This window comes from Syngnathus floridae, chromosome 13 (genome assembly GCF_059516105.1).
Source record: "Syngnathus floridae isolate MCC-2025c chromosome 13, RoL_Sflo_1.0, whole genome shotgun sequence".
NCBI lineage: Eukaryota > Metazoa > Chordata > Actinopteri > Syngnathiformes > Syngnathidae > Syngnathus > Syngnathus floridae.
The window spans coordinates 11147501-11164791 of NC_142425.1; the positions used below are offsets into that span (position 1 = coordinate 11147501).

The 17291-nt window shown below is 40.4% G+C and overlaps 1 protein-coding gene and 1 long non-coding RNA gene across 11 annotated transcripts; both read right to left on the bottom strand.

Annotated features, from left to right (window-relative positions):
* Positions 1–119: 119 nt before the first annotated feature.
* LOC148388738 (uncharacterized) lies at positions 120–7387 on the bottom strand. Of its 10 annotated transcripts, XR_015862066.1 has the most exons (8): positions 6752–7387; positions 6585–6681; positions 6403–6491; positions 6163–6314; positions 6033–6087; positions 5024–5281; positions 1761–2007; positions 120–507 (listed from the first exon to the last, which is right to left on the bottom strand). It is a non-coding gene; the product is annotated as an uncharacterized LOC148388738 (long non-coding RNA). The 10 variants fall into 10 exon arrangements; XR_015862071.1 differs by lacking the exons at positions 1761–2007; positions 5024–5281 and having other exon boundaries at positions 6163–6291; positions 6403–6487; positions 6752–7383; XR_015862068.1 differs by lacking the exons at positions 1761–2007; positions 5024–5281 and having other exon boundaries at positions 6403–6487; positions 6752–7382.
* Positions 7388–9897: 2510 nt separating this feature from the next.
* Positions 9898–15762, bottom strand: LOC148388739 (uncharacterized). The gene is made up of 9 exons (XM_088393875.1): positions 15646–15762; positions 15396–15453; positions 15227–15315; positions 14865–14978; positions 14586–14696; positions 13265–14483; positions 11866–13199; positions 10963–11795; positions 9898–10709 (listed from the first exon to the last, which is right to left on the bottom strand). Exons 1-5 carry the CDS (start codon positions 15760–15762, stop codon positions 14691–14693), a joined length of 384 nt encoding a protein of 127 aa, XP_088250001.1. The 3' UTR covers positions 9898–10709; positions 10963–11795; positions 11866–13199; positions 13265–14483; positions 14586–14690.
* Between the last annotated feature and the right edge of the window lie 1529 nt (positions 15763–17291).

Genomic DNA, 17291 nt, shown 5'->3' on the forward strand with positions numbered 1-17291 from the left:
TCACATACAGTTAAATAGAGCATCAGACAGGTTGAGGCAAATATCTAGCATGTGGTTGAGACGTCTATCATGCAAATGAGTTTGTTTTGTACTTTGAACACACATGCACACTGGCGAGATAACGGCAGTACTTCTTTATTTCTTAGGTTGTTTTGGGCAAAACAACAAAATGTGCATCGCATTGACCCAGCATCAGACAGGTTGAGGCAAATACGCTGCTACTCGGTGGCAGCACTTGGAATTCATCTAGCCTTTCTGATATGGTCAATTTCATAAGGATGCTGGTATGAATAAGAACACTCTGGCCTTTATTTCACTCTGAACTGGGTAGTACCACCCAGTACATGTACCGAGGCTGGCCGTGTTGTTACGCAACTGCTTTGAATTGAAAGCTAAGGTCCTGGAAGTTACACGCTATGTTTATACATTCAATTGACTATGGCAGCAACCTGGACTGGACAGCAGCAGCCTTCTTTGTAGTCAGACAGCCAATGGGGACGCCAAGCCCTGCAACAAAACATGCAAGAAGTTTCATATTCAAGAGATGGACCATCGATTGAGGCACATCGCGAATGATGACTGACACCAAAGTTGACTTTATTTACAAGACCACCAACAGGAAGCAGACACGCCACTGTTGATTTTATTCACAAGAATGCCCACATGATGCATGACTATTCAAAACAAACCAAAAAATTGCTCTGACCACATTAAAACCGTTTTTACTCGTACAGAAAAATGTACCAACATCCTGCAATATTGCAAAATGACGCAAAACAAAACATTAAAAAAAAGAAAAACAAACAATACGTACAATACAATACATACAATACATACAATACAAACAATACAAACAATACATACATACAATACATACAATACATACAATACAATACATACAATACAATACAAACAATACAATACAATACATACAATACAATACAATACATACATACAATACAATACATACAATACATACATACAATACATACATACAATACAAAAAAACAAAAAACGAAAAAAAAGAAGAAAACAAAACAAAAAAAACAACACACAATACAATACATACAGCACATACAAAACAAAAAAAACAAAAAACAAACAAACAAAAAATAATAATACATACAATACAATGCATACAATACATACAATACAATACATACAATACAATACATACAATACAAACAATACAATACAATACAAAAAAAAAAAAAAAAGAAAACAAAACAAAAAAAACAAAACAAAAAAAACAAAACAAAACAAAAAACAAAATACACAATACATACAATACATACAAAAAAAAAAAAAATACAAACAATACAAACAATACATACAGTACAATACAATACAATACAATACATACAATACAAACAATACAATACATACAATACAATACATACAATACGATACAATACATACAATACAATACATACAATACATACATACAATACATACAAAACAAAAAACAAAAAACAAAACAAAACAAAAAACAACAAAACAAAACAAACAATACAAAACAATACATACATACAATACAAAAAAAACAAAAAACAAAAACAAAAAAATACATACAATACATACAATACAATACATACAATACAATACATACAAAACAAAAAAAACAAAAAACAAAAAAAAAAACAAAAAAAAAAAACAATACATACATACAATACATACAATACATACAATAGAATATAATACAATACAATACATACAAAACAAAAAACAAAACAAAAAACAACAAAACAAACAATACATACAAATCTTGGGATTTCCTGGGTTGAGCTGGCTGGATGAAGTGGCTGGAGAGAGGAAAGTCTGGGAGTCCCGCAATCCGACGTCCGGATAAGCGGTGGATGGCTGGGTGGATGGATGGGTGGGTGGATGGGTTGGGTGGATGGGTTGGGTGGGTGGATGGGTTAGATGGACGGATGGATGGGTGGCTGGCTGGATGGGTGGGTGGCTGCCTGGATGGGTGGCTGCCTGGATGGGTGGCTGGATGGGTGGCTGGATGGATGGATGGGTGGATGGGTGAACAAAAAACAAAACAAAACACAAAAAACACAACAAACAATACATACAAACAATACAATACAATACATACAATACATACATACAATACATACAAACAATACAATACAATACAAACACAATACAAATACAATACAAACAATACAATACATACAATACAATACATACAATACATACAATACAAAAAAACAAAAAACAAAACAAAAAAGAAAACAAAACAAAAAAAATACATAAATACATACAAATACATACAAAATACATACAATACAATACAAACAATACAATACAAACAATACAATACAAATACAATACATACAATACAATACATACAATACAATACATACAATACAATACATACAATACAATAAAACAAAAAACAAAACAGAAAACAAAAAACAAAACAAAAAACAAAAAAAACCCAAAACAATACATACAATACAATACAATACACACAATACATACAAAACAAAAAACAAAACAGACAAAAAAAACAATACATACAATACAATACATACAATACAATACATACAATACAATACATACAATACAATACATACAATACAATACAATACATACAATGCAAAAAAAAAAATACATACAATACACACAATACAATACATACAATACATACAAAACAAAAAACAACAAAAAAAAAACAACAATACATACAATACAATACATACAATCCAAAAAAAACAAAAAACAAAAAAAAACAAAAAAATACATACAATACAATACATACAATACAATACATTCAAAACAAAAAAAACAAAAACAACCAAAAAACCAACAAAAAAACAATACAATACATACAATACATATAATACAATACATACAATACAATACACACAATACATACAATACATACAATACAATACATACAATACATACAATACAAAAAAAAGAAGAAAACAAAACAATACATACAATACAATACACACAATACAATACATACAATACATACAAAACAAAAAACAAACAAACAAAAAAATAATAATACATGCAATACAATACAATACAATACAATACATACAATACAATACATACAATACAATACATACAATACAATGCATACAATACAATACATACAATACAATACAATACAATACAATACAATACATACAATACATACAATGCAAAAAAAACAAAAAAAACAAAAAAAATACATACAATACAATACAATACACACAATACAATACATACAAAACAAAAAAAAAACCCAAAAAAACAATACATACAATACAATACATACAATACAAAAAAAACAAAAAACAAAACAAAAAAAAACAAAAAAATACATACAATACATACAATACATACAAAAAAAAAACCAAACAAAAAAAAACAATACATACAATACAATACATACAATCCAAAAAAAACAAAAAACAAAAAAAAACAAAAAAATACATACAATACAATACATACAATACAATACATTCAAAACAAAAAAAACAAAAACAACCAAAAAAAACAACAAAAAAACAATACAATACATACAATACATATAATACAATACATACAATACAATACATACAATACATACAATACAATACACACAATACAATACATACAATACATACAATACAAAAAAAAAAGAAAAAAACAATACATACAATACAATACACACAATACAATACATACAATACATACAAAACAAAAAACAAACAAACAAAAAAATAATAATACATGCAATACAATACAATACAATACAATACATACAATACAATGCATACAATACAATACATACAATACAATACAATACAATACATACAATACATACAATGCAAAAAAAACAAAAAAACAAAAAAAAATACATACAATACAATACACACAATACAATACATACAAAAAAAAAAAAAAAACAATACATACAATACAATACATACAATACAAAAAAACCAAAAAACAAAACAAAAAAAAAAACAAAAAAATACATACAATACATACAATACATACAATACATACAATACGATACATACAATACATACATACCATACAATACATACATACCATACCATACCATACCATACAATACATACAATACATACAATACAATACATACAATACATACAATGCAAAAAAACCCAAAAAAAACAAAAAAAAAAACAAAACAAAAAAATACATACAATACAATACACACAATACAATACATACAATACATACAAAACAAAAAAAAACAATACATACAATACAAAAAAACAAAAAACAAAACAAAAAACAAACAAAAAAATACATACAATACATACAATACAATACAATACATACAATACAATACATACAAAACAAAAAAAACAAAAACACAACCAAAAAAAACAACAAAAAACAATACATACAATACATATAATACAATACATACAATACAATACATACAATACATACAATACATACATACAATACATACAATACATACATACAATACATACAATACAAAGAAAAAAAACAAAAAAAAAAAAAACAATACATACAATACAATACACACAATACAATACATACAGTACATACAAAACAAAAAACAAAACAAAAAACAAAAAACAAAACAAAAATAATAATAATACATACAATACGATACATACAATACGATACAATACAATACAAACAATACAATACAATACATACGATACAATACAATACAATACATACAATACAATACATACAATACAATACAATACATACAATACATACAAAACAAAAAACAAAACAAAAAACAACAAACAATACAAAACAATACATACATACAATACATACAATACAAAAAAAACAAAAAAAAACAAAAACAAAAAAAAAATTACATACAATACAATACATACAATACAATACATACAAAACAAAAAAAACAAAAACCAAAAAAAACCAAAAAAAACCAAAAAAAAAACAATACAATACATACAATACATATAATACAATACATACAAAACAAAAAACAAAACAAAAAAAACAAAAAACAAAACAAAAAACAACAAAACAAAAAACACAACAAAACAATACATACAAATCTTGGGATTTCCTGGGTTGAGCTGGATGAAGTGGCTGGAGAGAGGAAAGTCTGGGAGTCCCTCCTAAAGCTGCTGCCGCCGCAATCCGACGTCCGGATAAGCGGTGGATGGCTGGGTGGCTGGATGGATGGGTGGCTGGGTGGATGGATGGATGGGTGGGTGGGCTGGGTGGATGGACGGATGGATGGGTGGATGGATGGGTGGATGAGTGGATGGGTTGGGTGGGTGGATGGGTGGATGGGTTGGGTGGGTGGCTGGATGGGTTGGGTGGATGGGTGGATGGGTGGGTGGATGGACGGATGGACGGACGGGCGGACGGACGGATGGGTGGATGGATGGATGGATTGACATAGAACACATACAATACCCTGCCATACGCTACCATACACACAATGCATACAATACAATACATACAATACAATACCATATAATATCATACCATACTATATGCTCTGCATCTGGGAGTTACAATTATAGACATTGAGTAGAGTGGCAATGGCATGATATTTTTGCAACAATTACACATACCAACTCCAGTTTTATATTTAAAATATGTATACAATTATCAGTATATTGTAATGAGTTATAATAATTACAAAAGTATCCGAATTATAATAATTTAATTTTATCATCCATCAACTCACTCAAAAATGTCGGCATGAATCGAGCAGTCGACTAAACGGGAGAAAATCACGCTCGCAAATGTTTGTTGCATAACGGAAGGCGGGCGGGCGGGCGCCATCTTGGAATAGATTTGTACATGACGTAACAAATTTGTCACATTCATCAGTTTGCATAACACGGAAATAGCACACTATATGTAATGCAACATTGTTAATTTGACGAAACACAACGCCAAAGAGATTTGAAATACTGTAGCGGCAAAACGACAGTCGCGGTGGCCGGGACGAGTGTGAAAAGATTTTCAAGATATTTGTTCGCATCAAACAAACAAGGCGTCCGTCGTGAGAAACGGCAATGAACGACAAACATTTGATAGCTTACCCGAGAAACCGCCACACGGTCGGTGGCGCCTGCATTTGATAACTCGCCTTGAATCCTGCAACAAACAAACAAGGCGTCCGTCGTGAGAAACGCCAATGAACGACAAACATTTCCTAGCATGTTAGCTTACCTGAGAAACCGCCCGCTGCGCGGGTGATTGCACCGGTATTTGACAACTTCCCCAATTCACCCGAAGACATGACGTCACATCCGTCAATTCAAATCTTCCTCGCCTGCTCGTCCAATGGTGCTTTGCACACTAGCGTACCACGTGACAGGCCACTTCACACGCAGGCGGTTGCACCTGTCGCTCACCTCAAGACTGAAAACTGCCTTCAAAAACCTAAGTGCACCTTTGCCCGCCTCCTACCTCTGCCCAAATTCAGTCTGACCAATCACAGCGCAACTGAAATTGGCTTGACCACGCCCACCTCTCCGACAGGCAAGACTGAAACCTGCCTTCAAAAAAAAAAAAAAAAAATTCACAAACTTTATGCAGAAGTGAGTGAAAATCGACAAAGTACAGCTCGTGGGTAAGGTCGGGTCCCGAACCATGGTTCCATCGTGTTAGAGGCAATGACGTTTACCACTTGACCAAAGACTCGTGTCCATGACAGTGACAGAAGGGCAACCAACGCTCACCTCAAGACTGAAAACCCAAATAGTGTTGGCTCGTGAGTGAACGATTCGTTCAAAGAGATTCTAAAGATTCAGTTCACCTAAAAGAACTGGAATGCACATCAGTACTTGGGGAGCTTCCGTAGTTGGTCTTTTAGCAGGCCCCGCCCACAAGTACCTCCACATTGGGTCACGTGACTAACAGCTATTTACATACAATAAAATAAAGTATGAAAACGTTATTAAAAAACACACACAAAATCATACATACACAAGACCAATGCCGCTGGAACGAGCTGGACTAAAGGAAGACATCCGTTTAAATTTGGTCAGTTTTAAGAAATAAGGAAATCATGAATATTAAAAGAGGATTTTTTTTTTAAACGACAAAGACGACAAACATTTGCTAGCATGCTCGCTTACCTGAGGAACCGTCCGCCGCCGCCGGCCCGCGCTCGGTGGCACCTGCATATGATAACTCCCCTTGAGCGAGCACACCTGTCTTCAATTGACCTAAAGCCCTGACGTCACATCCGTCGATTCAAATCTTCTTCTCCTGATCGTCCAACGGCGCTCGGCACACTGACGCCACCAGGTGGTCGCCTGTCATGGTGACTACTGTGGAAAGGCTTGCTTCGGACTATCCGTTGAAACTTTCAACACCGAACATGTTTGGATGGAGGATACCCTATCAATATGACCAAATCTCCTTTGGTTCCCGAGCAGGCTCTGGTCGAGTGGTTAATGCCATTGCCTTCAATCAAATGAAAATATTTGTATCGAGTATATTTGTATTGTATATTTGTAAACGTGCTTTTGTTGTGCAATTAACCCTTTATTTATTTATTCTCTTTTTTTTTTAACCTTGTGTAGTGTACCTACACATATTGTCATATAAAATGTCTGATTTTTATGTTTTAATTGGCGAATATAAAAACAAGGAATAAGACGCCAGACACGTTTTAACATAAATGTTTATTAAAAATAATATCAAAAGCAAATTTCAAACCAGCAGTAGATATATTGGATGACAATATTTAGGCGTATATAGGTATACACGTTATTTAAAAACGACTATAAGTGTTATACTACGACACAAGTGTTTACCAGCTCAGTGGCCTAAGAGGAGAGTGTCCGCCCTGAGACTGGGAGGTGGTGGGTTCAAACCCCTGCCGAGTCATACCAGTGACTATAACAATGGTACCCATTTCTTCCCTGCTTGGCACTCAGTGGAAGGGGTTGAAATGGGGCCCCCCCCCCCTGCTGCTCACTTATACTCCGGTGCGACTTACAGTCCGAAAATTACGGTAAGTTCAAAAATATCAGAGGAAGTGATAAACAACTGAGGTGATTTGGTTGCATAAGCAAGCCTAACCCTAAGCACAGCAAAAGCGAGAGCAAGCCTAACACAAACCCTAACCCTAAGCACAGCAAGAGCTCTGGTCGAGTGGTTAACGCCATTGCCTTCAATCAAATGAAAATATTTGTATCGAGAGTTCATCCTAAAATGAATTGTTCTTGCAAAAATTCTGCCGCCGTTGCAGTGCTCCCGTGGACTCATTTTCAAGTCAGTTGCTAAGAAACACCACACCGTTGCACAGAGACAATTCTTGAGTCATATCAAATCAATGATTTTCAAACGGGTCCAAACGAGTTTTTCCCTCATGGCTACAAAGATCTTTAGATCTTTTCGTTCACTCTCGTTCACTGAAAACATTCGTTCTTTTGAACCCATCGTTCACTCACGAGCCAACACTACACTGCAGTAGTGATACACACACACACACACACACACACAGTCTACAGGGTTCGACTCCCCACCCCTGCCGCCTGCGCCGCCTGCGCCCCCTGCCACCTGCGCCTACTACCCCCCCAACGCTACCTGCGCCCCCTGCTGTCTACACCGCGCTGCGAAGCGCACAACAATGCGCAGACTATGAAGGAGGTGACATTTGTCAATACTCCCTCCTTGGAGCAAATATATAACTTTTTTAAACTTTAGTAATTTTTTTAAAACTTTTTTAAAAACTTTTTGTAACTTAATATTCTAGGCTATTCTAAAACACCATCTGGTATGCTTGATACACATTAGAGGAGGTGTTAAAAAAAAAACATATTCCGTCATTTACTTCATATGGCGTACCGGCACAAAGGTTTGCAGTGCTGAGGACATGAGGAGACCTAGAAAGAAGCATTGGGAGCTTAAGATCAGGGGATGCTTTGAGAATAATTGTCAATTTTTTGTCTATGTGAAGCCCTTTGAGACTGTTTGAGATTTAGGGCTATACAAATAAACTTGACATTGCTGATGTATCAATGCCCGAGGGATTAGGCACACGGACGGGCAACCCCCAGCCTCGGGTTCGGATACGGCATTGCTCAAATTGGCAAATCTTAGCAAGCTACAGAAGACTTTCTGCATCACATGAATATTTTTTAGCATGTGGTTTGGAAGTTTATTATGCAAATGAAGTTGCTTTGTACATTTTAGAGACACACACATTGACGAGATAGCGGCAGTACTTATGTGTATTTGTTAGGTTGCTTTGGGCAAAACAAACCGCACGCAAAAGACGGGTCACATTGACCCAGCTGTCTAATTGCGGCGCCTATCATTTGTAATGTACTTAAAAATTTAAATGATTAAAATTGTTAAAAATGATCGCATAGTTAAATAGAGCATCAGACAGGTTGAGGCAAATATCTAGCATGTGGTTTAGACGTCTATCATGCAAATGAGTTTGTTTTGTACTTTTAACACACATGCACACTGGCGAGATAACGGCAGTACTTCTTTATTTCTTAGGTTGTTTTGGGCAAAACAACGAAAGGTGCATCGCATTGACCCAGCATCAGACAGGTTGAGGCAAATATGCTGCTACTCAGTGGCAGCACTTGGAATTCATCTAGCCTTTCTGATATGGTCAATTTCATAAGGATGCCGGTATGAATAAGAACACTCTGGCCTTTACTTCACTCTGAACTGGGTGGTACCACCCAGTACATGTACCGAGGCTGGCCGTGTAGTTACGCAACTGCTTTGAATTGAAAGCTAAGGTCCTGGAAGCTACACGCTGTGTTTATAAATTCAATTGACTATAGCAGCAACCTGGACTGGACAGCAGCGGCCTTCTTTGTAGTCAGACAGCCAATGGGGACGGCAAGCCCTGCAACAAAACATGCAAGAAGTTTCACATTCAAGAGATGCACCATCGATTGAGGCACATCGCAAATGATGACACCAAAGTTGACTTTATTTACAAGACCACTGTTGATTTTATTCACAAGAATGCCCACATGATGCATGACGATTCAAAACAAAACGAAAAATGGCTCTGACCACATTAAAACAGCTTTTACTCGTACAGAAAAATGTACCAACATTCTGCAAGATTCTGAGTTCGGTGGCCATTTTAAAGCAGGGTTGCCAAAGATGACTTACTGATCGCAACAGAGAACGTTTGTACACTTGTCGTTTGCATCTATGGGTGTCTGGCTACTTGGCTTTTGTCAACAATTTAGAATGCATCCAGCTTTTCTTTGTGTAGTTGGAAAAAAAAAAATAAAGCCTGACACTGCATATTTAACAAGTCAATTTTTTTTCAGCCTAACTTTACAATTGTCTTGTCATTGAGAATGTCTCAAATGATTCCAGTTTGTATGCATGATAGACTGCCAATGTTTAAAATGGACCACTTGAATTCAGTTCACAGTTTTATTGCAGTTCAGTGGTACACACACACAATTACAGTACAATCAGTTCATTTCATGATTAAAAAAACAACAGTAAAACAACAATATTGCAAAATGACGCAGCGCTGAGAGAAAGAAAGAGGCATCATGCAGATAGCCAGTGTGCACACCCAGTGAAAAAGTGGAGGGAGGGAGAGAGGACAAAAGAAAAAAAACGCAGTCATACTCTCCTTAAATGCTGGCTGGGCGCTTTGCCCTCGCCGCATCCGCACCCGTCTGTCTCGTGTCGGCTGCTCATCACGGGCGAAGGTTGGCTCCTCCCCCGGCCGGTATTCGACGTTTGGACTCATCCTCCGCCTCGTGCCACTGCAAAAAGAAAAACGGCACTCTGTTGCATGCGGTTCACTTCTGTGGACGTACTCATTACCTGTCTATTAAAGCTTGCTCCTATTTTAAGCTCCCTTTATTAATAGCGTATGCACACATGAATGTTTTTGTTTTCTTTTTATGTCTGTTCCTATATGAAGAATCCAATGCTTATAATTTCTTTGTTGTAAAGTGCTTTGAGCTGCATTTCTTGTATGAAAGGTGCTCTACAAATAAAGTTTTTTATTATTACCCTCTGGTCCCGCGGTCCTGTCCAGTCCCTCTCTGTGCAGGCACTCGTCCGATCCAGTGCCCCAGCAATCCTGAAAGGCAGACATATTGTGTTGGTTTTGGCAAGGGGAAAAATTCCACTAGCACCCCCCCAACCTAGACTAAGGTGAGTTTGAATCAGGTAATTAGCGGCACGCACGGGCTGGCGCATGTCTCATACGGCCCTCCCGCATTGGAGCAATCCGGGTTATGAAATGTTTAACCCCTTACAAAAAGGGAGGGAGGGAGGGAGGTAGGGAGAGAGCGAGAGGAGATGAAAAGAGGCTTTGGTGCGCACTTAAGCGCAACCGGCCAGTTCCCCCTGAGTAGAGCTGGCTTGGCCCCGAGAGGAAAAAAAGAGGAAAACGTGACGTCACGGACAGCGTCACGGAGAATCTCCTCGTCCTCGACACCGTCGACGACACTGGGACCCAGTCTGGCAGACATTATACCCTGGTATTCCACAAAGGGCAAGGTATAGCCACGTTCCACCCTGAGTGCACCAGGCCATGCAGGTACTGCCGGGCGCATTGGAGAAAGAGAGCGAGAGAGAGAGAGAGGGGGGGGGGGGAAGAAGGGAGGGAGGGGGTGTCTACTTTGCCAATTTGTATCTAGAGGGTCACAGCAACCCAAATGCCCGTGCGTGCTACTAGTTACCCTATTCAAACAGACAGGGGTAGGGAAAGCACAAAAGAAAAAACAAAGTCCTACTCCCCCGAACCGCTGGCTGCATCTGCACCCATCAGTCTCGTGTGGGCCGCTCGTCACGGGCCAAGGTCCGGGTCTGCTCCGGCCGGTGTTGGACTCGTCTTCCGCCTCGCACAAGTGCAAAAAGACAAACGGCACTCAGTTGCATGCGGCTCACTCTTGTCAACGTACTCATTACCTGCCCCCTCCCTGGTCTTGTGGGTGCAGCCCAGTCCCTCTCGGTGCAGGCTGGCGCTCGCCCCATTCGCTGCCAGCTGAAAGGCAGAAAAATAAGGAAATCAAATTAAAACCAACAAGTGTGTACACTACGCTTGCAGATTGGATTGCCATGTCACCGCCTCTGGCCAGCCTTGGCCAGTCATGCATCAGGCTCCTCTTCAACACTTGGCGACTGCTCTCTTTGGGTGATTCCTTTCTTTGCAACCCGCTCAGCAATCGCAGTTGTGGTGGCCTCCGTCCACCGGCTCTTCGTTTCATACATCGTCTCTTCCACCTTGCAAGACAAGCACAAAAGTCTCGCTGCGCCGTTGCTTGCGCTTGCCGTCGCTTGCGCTTGCCGTCGCTTGCGCAGTCGCTTGCGCTTGCTGTCGCTGCGCGGTCGCTTGCGCTTGCCGTCGCTTGCGCAGTCGCTTGCGCGGTCGCTTGCGCGGTCGCTTGCGCGGTCGCTTGCGCGGTCGCTTGCGCGGTCGCTTGCGCTTGCCGTCGCTTGCGCTTGCCGTCGCTGCGCGGTCGCTTGCGCTTGCAGTCGCTGCGCGGTCGCTTGCGCTTGCTGTCGCTGCGCGGTCGCTTGCGCTTGCTGTCGCTGCGCGGTCGCTTGCCGTCGCTGCGCGGTCGCTTGCCGTCGCTGCGCGTTTGGCCCTCAATGAGGGCTGCACAACATTTTGGAAAATCACTGATATGGCAGTATTGGGCCAGACCACTGCATTGAGGCAAGTTGTGCAAAATTCTTGGATGGAGGTTAACTATTTGATCGCAATGAGATCAGTTAGATGAGTTAAACTTTAACTTACATCAATGACTTATCGTCTTAACTCATTACAAATAGTTAGGCAAGACAACATGTTTCATTTGAGACATGAAAAAAAAATCTTTGCTGTCTTAAAGTGCATGTCAATAACCTAGACCACCATATGGCAGTTTTCCAATACACGTGCAGCCCTACACACGTCACCATTGGTGTCCAAATGGCAGCCTCGGGGCAACTTGATCAACACACCACACGAATGAACGCAACGCTGCTTTGTGGCACAAAATATCAATGGCAACATTTCGTGATTGATTGAATGAATTTGCGTCAAAGAATTCTGAATTTGTTTCAGTATGCAGCCCTCAAGCAGACATTGGGACACCGCTGGTGTAATTTAAAAAAAAAAAAATCCATTTCACACGTTAAAGCTGCGCAGGTCGACGCCTCCAGGGAAGCGGGTCGCCCTAAAAACTCGGCGACTTCAGAGCGATGCCACAGCGGTCCGTTCACCTCTGATCAGATCGGGGTCACATCCCGGTCGCCATCTGCAGAAACAGAAACAAATGTTAGAAACTCAAAGAGCACCCCAAGTTGTCGGTCACTTGCTTACTTGATCACAGCGGCTAGCTACTATTGCTGACCGTCGCCAGGTCGGATCGGGCCGTGCCCCCCCCCCTTTTGCGTCCGGCCTGCAAATGGCAGAACATGCAATGAGTTGGGCGCTGCTCGCATCATTACGTCTTCCTCGTGGACCGGCTCGCCCAAACACCGCCCCCTACACCTAGAGAACAAAGGACACACAGCTTAGATCAAGCACGACAGTGGTAGGTTAGAAAAAGACACAAAAGGTAACCGTCTCGCTCCAATGCTGTCCTACACCCAGGGTAGAACAAAGAACGCAAGTACCACAGTGGTGGTAGGTTAGGGTTAGACGAAGTGCAACAGTGGCAGGTTAGAAAGACAAAATGGTACAAGTCAAATTGCAAAATTGGACATTCGGGATCGGCTCGCTCCAACGCCGCCCTACACCGATGGGGAGAACAAAGAAGGCAGCAAGCACGACAGTGGCAGGTTAGAAAAAGACAAAATGGTACAAGTCATATGGCAAGTTTGGACATTGGGCTCCGCGTCAAAGTTCAGTTTTGTCTCCATCCAAGTCACCACGTCCTCCCCCAAGTGAGCCGTCAATGGCAACCAAGCACAAGACACCGCTGGATCCAGATAAGCCACAACCTCTAAAGCAAGACCAACCGTCAGACCCCCAAACACTGTCCACACCTGCAACCTTTCCGTCGTGCACCCATAACCAAAGGAAACCACACTGCCCCCTTCTGGGTACATGATCCGCACATGTTGACTTTTGCAGCGTGCTGCTTGATTCTTGACTTGATATGGCATTCCTCTTTTGGATATGGCATTGCTCCTATGGATAGGCCATTGCTCCTTTGGATAGGCCATTGCTCCTTTGGATAGGCCATTGCTCCTTTGGATAGGCCATTGCTCCTTTGGATAGGCCATTGCTCCTTTGGATAGGCCATTGCTCCTTTGGATAGGCCATTGCTCCTTTGGATAGGCCATTGCTCCTTTGGATAGGCCATTGCTCCTTTGGATAGGCCATTGCTCCTTTGGATAGGCCATTGCTCCTTTGGATAGGCCATTGCTCCTTTGGATAGGCCATTGCTCCTTTGGAAAGGCCATTGCTCCTTTGGATAGGCCATTGCTCCTTTGGATAGGCCATTGCGCCTTTGGATAGGCCATTGCGCCTTTGGATAGGCCATTGCGCCTTTTCATATGGAATTATACTTTTCCCATTCGGCTCCTCTTGCAGCCTACAATAACACACAGACAGTTATTAATGGTGTGCTGGGAAGCTAAAACTCGACAGCCATTGTGTGTTGGGAAGCTGAAACTTGACAAAAACAGGTTTTCACCTGATTTAGGACTACTCTTCCTCAGTGTCCTCAGCATCACTGAAATAGCTCCTCAAGAGCCTCCTGCTTGCTTTGTATAGAAGGATGCTGGCTGGGCAGCCTTTTCTAGTGCTACAAAAGACAAACAGAAATTATTGCAACAAAAATAGATATTTTAATTTTATACATACTGAGTAGAGTTTTGCAGTTGAAAAAATATATCATCATTATATTGTAGTAAATTATAATAATTATTCAGGATTATAATTCATATTTTCATTTCATCATCCATCAACTCACATTGGACAGATGATCCAGGTTGGCGGCGTCCAAAACGGGAGAAAATAACCCGCGCAAATGTTTGTTGCGTAATGGAACGAGAGTGGGCGGGCGCCATCTTTGAATGGATTTGCTCTGATTTGGACATGACGTAACAAATTCGTTACATTTATCAGTTTGCATAAGACGGAAATGGCACACGCATAATATATAATAATAAAAAAATTGTTTAGTTGACTAGAGTCAAACTAACATTTCCTATAGTCAGAAACTCGCGCTTATTGGCGGCGTCATTTACGAACCTTCTACAAACAAACGAATGAAAAAATGCTGGCCAGCATTTAAAAAAAACGAAAAAAAAACGCGAAAGACATTTAAAATACCACCAAAACGCGCAACGACGCGACGCAAAGTCGATTGTGGCGTGCCGTGCCGTGCCCAAACCTCAAGCACTCCCTAGACAGCGAAAATCCTGCAAGAAATAATAAATGGCATCGTAAGAAACTGCAAACATTTGCTCACGGGCTAAATCGCCTGCGGCCTACAATTTACCTCCAGGCCCACCGTCGCGGTGGACGTGACGTTGCCGAGTCACGAGAGTACGACAATCCTGCGACAAGCAAAACAAAAAAGGCGTGTGAGAAAAGGCAACAAACCACACATTTTGGGGCTACGTGAAAACTCTCCTTGCGCTCTCCAGTTAACTTCGACGCCTACAGTCGCCGTGTGAAAATCCTCCGACAAACAAACATGGCGTCCGTCGTGAGAGACGGCAAGAAACGACAAGCATTTGCTCCCTTACCTGAGAAAATGCCACGCGTTCGGTGGCACCTGCATTTGAGAACTCCCCTTGAGCGCGAACATCGTGCAACAAACACGGCGTCCGTCGCGAAAAACGGCAGGAGACGACGAAAAACATTTGCTAGCGTGCTAGCTTACCTGAGAAACCGTCCGCCCGCCGCCACGCGCTCGGTGGCACCTGCATATGATAACTCCCCTTGAGCACACCTGTCTTCAATTTACCTAAAGCCCTGACGTCACAGCCGTCAATTCAAATCTTCTTCTCCTGATCGTCCAACGGCGCTCGGCACACTGACGCCACCAGGTGGTCGCCTGTCATGGTGACTACTGTGGAAAGGGTTGCTTCGGACGATCCGTTGAAACTTTGAACACCGAACATGTTTGGATGGATACCCTATCAATATGACCAAATCGCCTTTTGTTGCCGAGCAGGCTCTGGTCGAGTGGTTAACGCCATTGTCTTTAATCAAATGAAAATATTTGTATCGATAGTTCATCCTAAAATGAATTGTTCTTGCAAAAATTCTGCGAGCGCTGCAGTGCTCCCGTGGACTCAGCGAGGGTTAGATGGAGGAGGGACTTTACGAATCAGTGACGTAATTTCCCGTCCCGGTGGTGGGGGGGGGTTGTTGAACGATTCGTTTGAACGAATCGTTTGAGTGAACCTAAAGATTCTAAAGATTCGTTCACCTAAAAGAACTGGAATGCACATCACTAATTGATGACTCGTTTGTGAACGGGAAGTGACGTCATTTTCTTCTTCGTTTTGTTTTACGCCGAGGTGGCACCAGCTTCAATGTGCATTACCGTTACCTACTGGTTGAAGTCATATGAACTGAAAAAAGAACCAATCACTCGTTCACTGAAAAGATTCGTTCTTTTGAACGAATTGTTCCCTCACGAGCCAACACTACATGTATGCCTTTACAATGTTAAAGAAGTTAATTCCGGTTTGCATTAAGTTGTTCACTCTTGATTGGGAAAAGATTCTTACTTCTTACTATAGAAAGTCATTTTTAAAAGGATAGCCTTACTATACATTCAGATCATGCAAACTCCACACAAGGAGGACTCGAACCCGCACCCTCCTAAATACGAGGCGAACGTGTTAAACAGCGCACCACCAAGCCTACTGCCTTGCTCTACAGTCGTTTTCGAAATTATTTACGGCTAGGGTTTCAAACGCTTCAAATTAAGGTTTCATTTTAGCATATACAAGTATTAACCTATTTGGTTTAAAAGGAGGACACAAACGGGTGCAGGCAGTTTGTGCGTGTAGGCGGGAGCAGGAGGATTAATATTCCGGATTAATGCACTGTTTTGGACGACGATCCCGTATGAGAACAGTAAATTTTTGTCTGGCACAAGAGGATCCTTTTTTTTTTTTGAAAATACAAACGTTCAATCCAGCGGGGGCGTTAAATGTGCTCAGACGAGAGGCTCGTGTTAATTGTGGTACACAGGAGGGACGGGATTAACCTAATTCTTGTGTTCCCATTTTAGGGGGCCATAAAGGGGGAAATGTAGCCGGCCTCCAATTGAGTGGATTAACTCTCCTCAATTTGATTTCATTTTCTATTGAATACATATAAAAATAACACAGCATCATTAATTGATAAGATTATTTATTTCGTGTGTGGATGTCAC

Excerpts from the sequence above, each read along its gene's own strand:
- LOC148388739 (XM_088393875.1), bottom strand. The coding sequence starts at position 15,762 with ATGTTTTTCGTCGTCTCCTGCCGTTTTTCGCGACGGACGCCGTGTTTG. Across the intron at positions 15,316-15,395 it reads CCGCGACGGTGGGCCTGGAG|GATTTTCGCTGTCTAGGGAG; the intron begins GTAAATTGTAGG and ends TATTTCTTGCAG. Across the intron at positions 14,979-15,226 it reads CGTCGTTGCGCGTTTTGGTG|AGCAAATCCATTCAAAGATG; the intron begins GTATTTTAAATG and ends TGTCCAAATCAG.